At 60.0% G+C, this 11,683-nt stretch overlaps 1 protein-coding gene across 12 annotated transcripts in view; it reads right to left on the reverse strand.

The window, feature by feature from the left end:
• Positions 1-10,304, reverse strand: part of ADAMTSL2 (ADAMTS like 2) — a 40,321-nt gene extending 30,017 nt beyond the window's left edge. For 4 of the 12 annotated variants that reach the window (XR_012424141.1, XR_006692561.2, XR_012424142.1 and 1 more), the window contains exons 1-8: positions 10,091-10,304; positions 8,209-8,299; positions 7,454-7,596; positions 6,575-6,650; positions 5,140-5,242; positions 4,274-4,419; positions 4,016-4,139; positions 406-486 (exon numbers count right to left, since the gene is read on the reverse strand). Coding sequence is in view for 7 of the 12 variants with exons in the window: in XM_005580500.4 (XP_005580557.3) it covers positions 406-486; positions 4,016-4,139; positions 4,274-4,419; positions 5,140-5,242; positions 6,575-6,650; positions 7,454-7,596; positions 8,209-8,298 (763 nt within the window). In the remaining 5 variants the exon portion in view is untranslated. Of the gene's footprint in view, positions 1-405; positions 487-4,015; positions 4,140-4,273; positions 4,420-5,139; positions 5,243-6,574; positions 6,682-7,453; positions 7,597-8,208; positions 8,300-9,426; positions 9,587-10,090 lie in introns of those variants that run through there. The other 8 variants (XR_012424144.1, XM_074016075.1, XR_012424143.1 and 5 more) reach the window with 6 other exon arrangements.
• Positions 10,305-11,683: the final 1,379 nt, after the last annotated feature.

An 11,683-nucleotide genomic window follows, 5' to 3' on the forward strand; every position in this document is an offset into this window, starting at 1 on the left:
CTACCTCTGCACCGACTTCCTCTCAGTGCTACCTTGACCTCGTTACCTCCTGAGACTCACTCCTCGAAGCCCACAGGGATCTCATCTGCAGCAACCCCCGGCTTCTGCCTGTTCCAGGCTCTTGAGTGACAGGGAGCTCCCTACCCAACATCACCACCCTCCCATTGGCCAGCAGCTCCGAGTTCAAGGTCCTTCCACGCACAGAGGTAAAGCTGGTTCCCCTGTAAGCACCTCAGCCACACCCACATAGCTGGCTCAAGTTCTGGCTCCTGCAGCCATGCCTACGGCAGTGGCCCATCCCCGTCCTGGAGGAAGGGGTCCAGGGTCAAGTGCCCCTTCTCCGCCATGCACAACACCCCACAACCAAAAGCTCAGTGAGGCAGCCGCCAGACGCTGCGCACCTACCTAGCACGTCAGCGGACTTCTTCCTCTCTACAATCTGGATGTCTCGGGCGCCAGCCGGGATGTGGGTCACCAGAGAGTAACCTGGAGGCAAATGGATGACAGTGAGCCCCTCTGGATTGGAAAGGCACCTTTGGATGGCGCTCGCCCACTCCACAGCTTTTGGAGGGTGAGTGGTGGCTGTCTAAAGGCTAACCCACCCCCCACGCCCACTTGGGTAGCTCAGCTCAGACCCATCCTATTGCAGAGGTTGACCAACCAAGCTGGGCACCTGCCCAGGCTCACCCCTTCCTACCAAGGCCACGGGAGGGCTTGCCCGTGCTTGCCCCAACCCCTCCTAAGGGACAACGAGGGCCACAGTGATGTGGAGCACACTGGGAGTTCAGTCCCACTCTGCCATGTGTCACCTAGGAGACCCTGGGCAGCCGATGGGGCCCCAGCTCCCTGCGTGCGTTATCACTGCCATTTTAAAATCCTGTCTTGTCACAACACCACGTTGACTTTCAAGGCTCGCTACACTCAAAGACGTGGGTGAGAAAGGACAAGGAGAGCTGCAAATAGAACCTCCAACTCTGCCTACGCCCTTCCTAAGCGCCAGGCCCCAGGCTGAGGTCCAGATCGGACAATACCAGCCGGCTCAGAGCCTGTCTTCAAGGCCCCCAGGCCCGTGGGGAGGCAGCCATGCAGTCCTCCCAGCTAGAAAGAAACCAAGGGTCTGGAGGGGAAATGTTGAGAGAAGGAGAGGTGTTACTGGCAGGCAGCTGAGAGAGGAGCCTGGGGAGAAGGAGACATTTCAATACGCCCCAGGACAGGAAAGAAGGGGCTCTCCAGGTCGGACGTTTCCTGGGGTTTGATGCTTGTTTCACCTGATCCCTCCAGGAGTGGAGGACTCCACGTGGGCCTCCCTGCCGGGGTTAGTGTCTCCCGCAGGCCAGCACCCGCCTGCCATTCCTCCCCCAACACCATCACACCTACAGGTCTCCGGAGATCCTGACCTGTCCCTCACGGACAGCAGTGCTCTGAAAAATGTTTAACGGTAGGCTCTTTGGAGACATGGGGAAACAGGAGCTGTGACTTGTAGCACTGGCCAGTTTCCGCGGTGTAAACACCCCTGCTGTGGCCAGTTTCACGCTACTTTAACTGGGCAGCTTAACTTCAAAATTCATTTTAAAACTTTTTTTTTTTCCCTTCTTTGGGTTTCAACACATAAACTTGAAGCAAGCGACTGAAGCTATGTTTGTTTACACCATCAACATGATGTCACTAAGCGTGGCATTGGGAAGAGAGGCTGCAGCACACCCGTATATGGTGTTTTTGCCACACAGATAAAATAGTTACACACTTTGGGAGGCTGAGGCGGGTGGATCACCTGAGGTCAGGAGTTCGAGACCAGCCTGGCCAACATGGTGAAACACTGTCTCTACTAAAAACGCAAAAAAAAAAAAAAAAAAAAAAAAATTTAGCCGAGCATGATGGTGGGAGCCTGTAATCCCCGCTACTTGGGAGGCTGAGGCAGGAGAATCGCTGGAACCCAGAAGGCAGAGGTTGCAGAAAGCCGAGATCACATCATTGCATTCCAGCCTGGGCAACAAGAACAAAACTCCGTCTTAAAAAAAAAAATTAGTTATAGACGTCAAAGGATTAGAAAGTGGTGACTTTGTTTTAAATATAATGTAGTTAAATATAGGCTGTTGTACTTTAATTTTCAAATTAGCAAGATAAGCTCACAAGATTCTTGAGCATTTAATACCCCAGCCCATCCCACGGCCCCCAGCATGGTTACCAAGCACAGCTTGCCCGGGGAAGGCATATGGCTCAGCTGGGAGGATCACAGGCCAGGAGCAGGCTGCCTGGGTTCAGGCCCGGTTCTGCCTCTTGTGGCTGTGTGACCTTGGATGAGTTATTTAGCCTCTCTTTGCCTGTTTCTGTATATTTCAGCAACAGTCATGTGGCAGCCTTGCAGAGCTGTTGCCAGGCATGAATGAGTTACCTTGTGAGCATGCAGAATGAGGAACGTTGTTTGCACATCAGTCCCTGGGCCCCAGGCTGAGTTCCACGAGAATGTGAGCCCTATCTCTCAGGTCTCACTGTGTGCACAGTGCCTGGCACACACTAGATGCCCTATAAGACACACGCTGCCCCAGTGCCCACTCTCCCTCTGCATGCCCTGGGTCCAGCAGGAGGCCGTGTAAGCAGGTTTGTGGGAGGAAGGGAGGAAAATCAAACACCTTAGCGCCTCCTATAGCGAGGCCACCAAAGAAATGTCCTGTGCCCCCCTCACCCTGCTGGACACCCAGCCCGCATTACTCACACCTCTGCCTGGTGGCTCTGCCCCAACCCTGTCCCTTGTCAGTCCGGCATGCCCGTCCCTAGGTCCCATGTCCAAGCCCCATGCTCTCCAGTGCTCTCCCACTGGCACCTCCTGGAGCTGACACTCATGCCACGGTTAGCCCTCAGTGGCAGGCGAAGGTCATTCTCTCAACCTGTAAAACACGGCCGGGTCCTCCTTGGCCCTAACAGGCCTGGTTCTAATCGAGACTTGACTGGTCTCACCGGGACCTTGATAGATTATTCCCACTCTGGGCCTCGGTTTCCCTGTCTACTAAGTGGGTCTGAAGCTGCCCTGCCTTCACCAGTCTGGAGGTTGCAATAACCCAGTTCCATTCCTCAAGCTTTTCTCCAGACCCAAAAGTGTGTTCAATCTAATGCCAGGCATTACAAGTGACATCCCTCCAAAAGTAGAAAGTGCTGTCCCATGCACAGACACCCACGCCCCCACGAGGGTTGGGACAGAGCTGGACACAAACATCGGCCTGAATGCCCGTAGCTTAGGAAGGGGACAGGTGCTGCCCAAGGGAAGGAGGGGGTCTGGGCTGGGTCAGCCTGGAGCTGACAGGGAGCCTCTGAAACTCAGGCCCCAGAATCCAGTGTGCCAGAGTCAAATCTCATATCTGCAGAGAAAATGCGTCTCAGGCCTCAGTTTCTCCCTTTTTAAAGTGTGGTGTTAGCCGGGTATGGTGGCTCATGCCTATACCCCAACACTTTGGGAGACGGAGGTGGGTGGATCACTTGACGTCAGGAGTTCAAGACCAGCCTGGCCAACAGGGTGAAACCCCGTCTCCACTAAAAATACAAAAATCAGCCAGGTGTGGTGGCACGTGCCTGTAGTCCCAGCTACTTGGGAGGCTGAGGAACGAGAATCGCTCGAACCTGGGAGGCAGAGGTAGAGGCTGCAGTGAGCCCAGATCGAGCCACGGCACTCCAGCCTGGGCAACAGAGCAAGACTCTGTCTGAAAAAAAATAAACTAAAAATAAAAAGAAAGTGCGTCGTTAACACCTCCCTACAGGCTGTCTCAAAGGGCAAATATGACCCCCAAGCCAAGTGTCCACTGGTACCCAGTAGGTCCTCAACAAAGGGTTGCCCATTTTTACAAACCAACAGAGGCCTACAATCACCAGGCCAGTTCGCCTGGGCCTGGATGCAGAATCCGGTGCCTCTAGAGGGGAAAGACTTGCCCGGTGGTACCCAGGAGGCTACAGACAGGAGCACACTCAGGACCCCCGATTTCCAGACTCAGCTCTGCTTGGACTTCAGGGCACGCTGCTGCCTTACCGAGGTGGGTGTTCCCTTTGCGATAGTTGCCCGTCACGTGGGTGCAGCTGCTACCGTCCCCCTGGCAGACGCCGCACTTGTCCAGTGTGTGGGTGGAGAAAAGCACCCCGTCACAGCCGATGGGCTGCAGGAAGGGAGAGGGAGAGGGCTGCTGGGAGGGCGCTGTGGCCAGGCCTCGGGGCCGCCACTGCCTCCCACAGGCGGGCAGGCAGTCAGCACAGTGAGACCGGCGGTACTTTTGCTACAACGTTTAACAACCTCACATTTTCCAGACACGCAAACCCCTCGCAGGTCGGTGAGCTTGCAGGACGTGCCGTCGCGGGCGGGCACCATGAGCTGCCGCTGGCCGTCCACGGTGGTGCAGTGCAGGTCACACGGTTTGCTGGAGATGTGGACATAGTCATCTGGTGGAGGGAGACAAAGACAGAAGGTCTCAGCGGGACAGGAAATGCCGGATTCAGGGGACTTCCCTTTTCCTCCCTCTGAGACAGCTTTCATTGCATAGATGGGGAAACTCAGGCCTGGAGAACAGAAGGGACCTGTCCAGGTCTCAGTGGCAGAAACTGATGGGTTGTCCGGCTCAGCCCACACCCCGTGAGATCCGGCTTCTACCTCCTTGTGAGTAGGGAGCGGCGCCTGAGACCCACACTGGGGTTCCCCCTCTGCAGGAGGTCTGAGCCAACTCGACACCCCTGTGCTGCTGGCCCTGGGCACTCCAGCCCTGGCCCTCGCGGGTGAACAGGAGAAGGATGAAGCATTTAAGCTGTTGCCTGAACTACTTGCTTTCCATGGGACCGCATGGGCGGTCTCCATTTGGGATCCTCTCGGCTGGTTCCTGACTGTGCCCAGGAGCCAGTCAGTGGGAGAGTCACTATTGCCCTCAGAGGTCAGGCCTGCAGGGAACTCAGCCCTGTAATCTGTCCTGCGTTGATGTCATGGGTGATGGGGGAGGGGACAGACCCCCGGGCCAGGGCTCAGGAGACCCAAGTTCATTCCTGACTCCTTGTCTGACCACCTCCATTTCCCCACCTGCCCACCCGTCGAGTTTGGTCCCAGGTGCCAGAAGGGCCACCCCCAAAGCTCAGTCAGCTCCCTGCAAGGTGGGTCCCCAGGGTGGCAGGTACCCGGGTACAGAGGCTTCCACTGGTGCGTCCGCCCGTTGTACACGTGGGAGTTGAAGGAGACGCACTGCTCCTCGCGGAAGCTCCTCCCGTCCGGCGGACACTCCTGGGAAGTGAGGGGACAGGGAGGCTCCAGGAGGAACTCGGCCCGACAAAGGCATTTTTGTCCAGGCTAAGCAGGAAGTGGCTGCAGCCGGGACAGCCGTGCGGGGGCCACGGCCCATGGGGTGGCCTCTCGGGCTCCTGCGCGCTCCCACGCACTCTCCGGAGGGAGCAAGGACGCAGGCAAGGGCAGCTCTGCCCTCCACGCCAGCCCTCCGCCTGCTCTAGACGCAACCCTCCCATTCCCCACCACGCCTTCTCCCAGTCTTGTGGTGGAGGGGACATGACCCTACTACGGCTGGCAAGGATGTTCCCCTTGCCCCCGTCCTCAGCAGGCCCGGACTGTGTGTCCACGGCGCCGGAACAGGACCTGGCACATGGTCTGTGGCCACACGCACCGCCTGAATCAGGAAGATCGTGGTCCGGACTCCATAAAGAGGAACCCAGATTGCAGACAGGAGACTCGTCCTCGGGGGGACCCAGCTTAGTCGTGCTGGGGCCAGAGCTCAAACCTGGGTCCCTCTCGTGCTGGAGCTCATAAATGCCCTTCCCCCAACCCCTGGTTGCACCATCCTAGGAGGGCAGCTGACCAGGTGACACCAACACAGAAGCTGTGGCTACTTGCCTCCCTCCAGCCCCTCACTCCCTGCACGGGAGCACACGCCCCCTGAGACACACAGACACAGAGCCCTCCAGCCGCTCCACCTTCCCTGACCAGGCAAGCCACATGAGCCACTCTGGGAGGCCCAGACCCCAGCTCGACATGACCCAGCCCCACGCCCGGCGGTCCTTGGAAAGGTGTTCAGGTTCCAACTGCCCCAGGCCCCACTGGGAGCTGCCTGGTCAGAGTCAACACCTCCTCTCCAGCCTCGGCTACCCAAGGAAGCTGATGGAGGCTGGAGCAGAAGGCATCTGAGAACAGCCCAGGGAACTGTTTTATGGGGTGGGGGGTACTGTCTCATGGGACGGGGAAGCCTGCCAACTGCTGGGTCTCTGTGAGCACCAGGTGCACGAATGTTGTGAGTAAAGTGGAGCTGCGGCCAGAGACCCCAAACCTTGAGGCTGCACTTGAAGCTCCAGGAGCACAGTGAGTCCGCCCGTCCCAGCATCGCTGAGCACTTGTGGGCACACAGACAGTGGTCTGGACAGTGGATGGCTCCGTCCTAGCCCAGGGCCCCCCGCAGCCTTCTCTTCAACCCTGCTCCTGGGCTCTCCTTGAAGTGCAGGCCCAGAACAGAATGCCCAGGAGGCCCAGGAGCCACCTGGAAGACCCCCTGAAAACTGCATGATGACGGGGAGAGCAGGCCATGGTGCCCCTGCCCGGGCCGGGCCTCACCTGCACTCTGCAGAGCTGGTACCGCTTAGACGTGCCCGTGCAGGTCCTGTTCCCGGGGCCTGGGGCGGACTTCCTCCTGGCAGAAAGATGCAGGCTCGGAGTGAGAGCTGCAGAGGAGTTTCAGGAATGTCGCCTGGGCTGGCCCCACGGCCACTGGGGTCCAGAATCTCCCCTGATTCCCATGACCCAGAGGGCTCCCTTCCTCTCTACTCAGCTCCCACCCCGTACACACACCAGAGCCGAGGGAGAATGAGATTTGATTCACTTCTACGTCAGCAGCACATAGCACAGGGGCTCAGTACACAGAACTGAAACAACCACGTGAGTTGCGTGCCAGGCCTGTGCCCAGGTGCACACACACGTGTGTTCTCAGAAGCATGAGATGGGACCAGCACGCTCTCCATGCCATGGATGAGAAAACTGATGCCCAGAGAGGTTAAGTGACTTGCCCAAGGTCACACAGCAAGGGAGTAGCACAGGTCAGATAGGAGCCGGGTCCATCTGGCAGTGGAGGCTTTCACTGCCAGTCCTCTGCTTCTCCCGAGGCTCCCTGGCATTCTCTAAAGACCCTCACTCAGGTCTTCAGAAGAGAAGGCAGGGTGGTTCTCTGCCTCCAGGACAGACCTCTAGAAATGGCTCCTGCCCTCTCATGAAAGGGCTTCCCTGGTGCCCTGAAGCATGAAGGACCCCAGCGCACCAGTGCCAGGGCCCATCCATAGCTGCATCCAGCAGAGGCTGATGGTGGACTCAGCCTGTGCTGCCCCCAACCCGAGAACCCTCCCAGGGGGAGGAGCCACCAGGCTGAAGGGCCAACTGCCCTCTCCTGCCCGCTGCCCTGCCCTCATGCCAGCCCTCAGGGCCATGTGCCCCACCTCGCACCTCTGCTTCAGGCAGTGCCGCTCCTGGGATGTCACCCCACCTCCGCAACTGCGGGAGCACGCCGTCCACTTGGTCCACTCCCCCCACCAGAAGGCCGTGGCGTCGGTGTCCCCCTCCAGGCTATTGGACGTCGGGCTATTGTCCTGGATGAGAGGGACCCCCAGACGGTAGAGGGCTCGAGTGCCCAGCAGGACCAGCCTGCCCCCACCCCATGCCCGAGGGCATCACCATCAGCGGGACTAGAGGACACAGCCCCCTGGCTGGACCCCCCTGCAGGGTCACTCGGCAGCTTGGGTTCAGATCTCCTGGGTGGCATTGAGGGGAACCCCCAAGGAACTGTAGACCACAGGTCAAAGAGGGCCTCTTTGACCTTAAGGTCTGGGATGGCCTGGGGGCTTGGCAAGCTCCTGGGGCTGCACCTAACTGTCCTCACTTTTCCTGGAGCAGCTCAGGGCCCCTCTGCGTTCTGCAGGACACAGCCCACCCTGGCCATGCTGGGGCCTTCACTTGGAAGGGAAGTACTCAGCCCCCCCAGCCCTCTCCTGCCCAAGTCACCAGAGGCCCCACAGTAGCCAGGGGCCCTGTTCAGAGAAAGATCTGACTGGCTCTGGGAAGAAGTTTCTAGGAGCCAAGAGGGGTTCTGGGACCTGGGGCATGTGCCCACACAGCCCCCTCCAAGCCAGTCCATCTGGGAGCGATCACAGCACTTGGGGAGGGGACTGGCATGGGCCCTCAGACCACAACACCACACTCACCGTGGACCCGGTTGACACTGTGTCCCCAGCCACAACCGCCAGAACCAGCAGGGACCAGGTCCAGCAGGAACATTGCCATCTGCCGTCCATCCTAGGAAGCAAGGCCACTGTCACCACCAGGCAAACTCCGCTCCTCTTCCAGACGAGCAGGGTACGCTTTGGGAAGAGCCCTCAGGGCCCAGCCAGTGCCTAGGCCTCAAGGTTATCTGGGACTAGTTGGTTGTGGTTGCCTGGCAGACCCTGTTGGGAAGGATGAACCCGCCGCCCCAGTCTAGGCTTAGCAAGAAGGAGCTTGGAGAATGATTAGTAATGCCTGCTGCAGGCAAGACACCCAGCGGTGGTGTGCGTGCTAAGCCTGCGCCACCCTTGATCCAAGGGCATGTAGGGAAGCATGCCACGCTTTGCCTCCAAGTCCTCAAGCACCCTAGAGAAGTGCTGTGGAGACAGACAGCCTCGGCTGAGGGGTCTGGGGACCCAGGAGAGGGGAAAGGCTGTGGCTCAAAGGGATGGGCCTGGGCTCAGTCCAGCCCCTTGGCAGGAGCACCTTGGGATTTTGACTGGCTCAGCTCTTGCTGGCCTCGTAGGAGAATGGCCTCTGCTACTGGCTGCTGAGGGTCAGTGCATGGGGATGGGCTTGGCCAGGTCCCAGGGGAACATGCAGCCTCGCCCTAGACGAGCAGCTCCACAGTCAGCATCCAGCAACAGACGGCACTCAGGTGAGGCAGAACCCAGGTACCTATGCCGCCTCCCCATCCCCGGAGACATGGAATTGGGAGAGGGGCGGGGCAGGAGGAGGTATAGTTTGTGCCAGCGTATCAGCAGTCCAGGGCCACACGGCTGACCTCCTCCCAGCAGCCAGCACCCTGGATCAAAACACCTGCCAGAGGTCAAAGCAAGCCCACTGGAAGGGAGTGTCCAGCCTCTGGGCCCTCAGCCCTCCCCACCCCCTCCTCAGCACTGACCCTGCCCTGTGGAAGGGAAGAACAGAGATCAGCCATGGCCTCTGTCCAGGCCTTGCTCAGGTGCTGAGTGTCACTTGCCAACAAGTTAGAGAAGGGATTTCAGAAACCACGCAGCCTGCACTCATAACCTGGAGCCCAGAGACAGGAGCCAACTTGCTCAAAGCCACACAGCAAGGCAGGACACTAGCAAACCCAGGGACTCAACCCCCATGCCTGGCCAATTCCAGGGGCAGAAAGCATGGAGGTCATTCCTCACCCCTGCCAGTCCAGAGGCCATCTCTGGCTCTGCCCCTCCCTCCTCAGCAGCCTCCATCCAACTTGAAGAGTTTCCTTGCAGGCCGGACACCTGCAGATTTTCAGGGACTACTCCAAGGACACCGCTGCAGCCCGGACGATGCGGCAGTGCACCCTGGAGTGGGGAGCCTGAGTCCTTGACCTCCCCTGCCCCCGCCGCCTGCCCCCCACCTCCCTCCCCTGCAGACCTCCACCTGTACTCCCAGCCTCACACCCACAGGAGCCCCCTCCACTGTGCCATTGGCTAACGGGTGCCCCAGCCTCTGCCTGCCGGCTGAAGACAGGTGCCAGCCGGCCTCACACTTGCTTTTCATTAAGGCTTCCAGACACCGCTGGCTTCTGGCCAGGCCTCGCTCACAGGGATCCCTCCCTCCCTGGGGTCCAAAAGCAGCGGCTGGCGGCAGCAGATAGGTCTGCCTTGCACACAGAGCTTCGGGCGCACAAGGCTAGGTGCTGAGAGGCCACCCTGCCCCGTGCTCTGCGGCCCGACCCCTCCCCACAAGCCTCCCCACGTTATGTAACGGCTCCAGAGGGCGCGGGGTGGTCCTACCCCCAAACCCACTCTGAGCAGTGGGCTGGCCTGGTGGACGCTGCAACGTGAGGGGGACTGGGACGAGGTGGCCTACCTGGCTTCGGGTCAGCAGGTTGTCCTCCCAGAGAAAGGGGCGAGCGCTGCGGAGGGCAGACGGCGCCAGGTGCGCTGTGCGTGCGGGGGCGGCGTGAGTGCAGAGGCTGCGGCCCGGCCTCCCTCTCCCCTTCCCCTCCTCCCCCGCGCCGCCTCCCTCTCCCACTTCAAAGAGCATCCAAGAGAGGGGGTTCCCGGGAGGGGCGCAGCCCAGTGGCGGCTCTGCGCCGGCGGCCGCCTTTATAGCTGTCAGGCAGACGGGGAGGAACTCACACTTCCCACCAGGCCGCTCCCCCGCCCGCGCCGGCCGGCCTGGCGCACACTTTAACCCGCTCTGCGCCTCTGGAGCCCGGCCAGACCGGCCCAGCTGCCTGTTGGCTGCTGCCGGCGGCGGCGGCCCAGGAGCGGCGAGCAGGGAGGCCTTCTTCCCGGGTCTAGAACTGAGGACCACATGTCGGGTGTCCAGACGGAGCAGCCGCTGGCCGGAGGTTACCGGGGAGGCTGGCAATGGCAAAGCCCCAGCCCCGCCTGTCCGACTTCTGCCTCCAGAGCGGGCCCTGTCCCTGGGGCTCCTGAGAATGGGGTCTGGGATGTATGAGGCGTCCCGTCTGACCGCTCCGTTGTACGGAGGGAAAAGCTGAACTTCCGGGACGACCATGCCCCGGGTCACCAGCCTCAGAAAGCTCCTGAGATGCAGGGGCCTAAGCAGGTGGAGGGACCAAGGGAGAGACCCAGCAAAAGTGAACCAAGGGCTCCAGGGAGGAGACAGATGTGCCCATGGCCTGCTGACCAGATGGCTAGAGCAGCCAGGGCCAGGGCAGAGAGGCGCAGGGATTCTGCAGATGTCCGGCACCAACTTGGCAGCCCCTGGCAGGCCAGGCCTGGAGCTCCAGCCCCTGTTCCGGCTGAGCCAGGGCACAGAGCAGAGCCAGAGTGGGTGGAGCGGTAGAGCCCCCCTGGGAAACCCCGGGCAGGCCCCAGACTTTGTGAGGCTTTCCTAAAGCAAGGCTGGGCACCTAGCCTCTGCACACCAGCTTTCCTAGAGCCCATCATCGGCAAACAGAGGCACCTCCAAAACGAGGAGGAGGAGGAAGCTGGGGCACCGTTCCATCAGGTCATCTGTGTTTTTTCATCCATGCCCCTGCCTCCATGCAGCGGATGTCCTGGGCCCACAGCGGTGCCTGGAAGGCCCTTCTCCTTCCCTCTGTCCTCCCTGCTGGAATAACCTTGTGAGTTCCCTCAGCTGCCTTCTTGAGGAAGTTCTGCCCTGTGTCTGACCAGCCACCAGAAAGGCTGGGAAGGAAAGCCACCAGTAATGTAGTGAAAGCGATAATACCCTCTGCCCTCTGTCCGGCTTGTCCTACGGGCCCAGAGCTGTGAGCATCCACCTTTATGATCTGCATTTCACAGGTGGAGGAACTGAGGTTCGGGGGCCGAGTCACCTCTCCAGCAGGCAAGGCTGGGATGCCAGTGCTCCTGGGAGTCGGGTCCCATCTTCTGCTGGGTTCTTTAAGTTCATCTCCCCGGGACCCTCGGCCAGGCAGGTCTTACTCATCTTGTTCCCCCTCTGGGGCCACTGGGGTACATGGTGGCT

This window comes from Macaca fascicularis, chromosome 15 (assembly GCF_037993035.2).
Source record: "Macaca fascicularis isolate 582-1 chromosome 15, T2T-MFA8v1.1".
NCBI classification, from domain to species: Eukaryota; Metazoa; Chordata; class Mammalia; order Primates; family Cercopithecidae; genus Macaca; species Macaca fascicularis.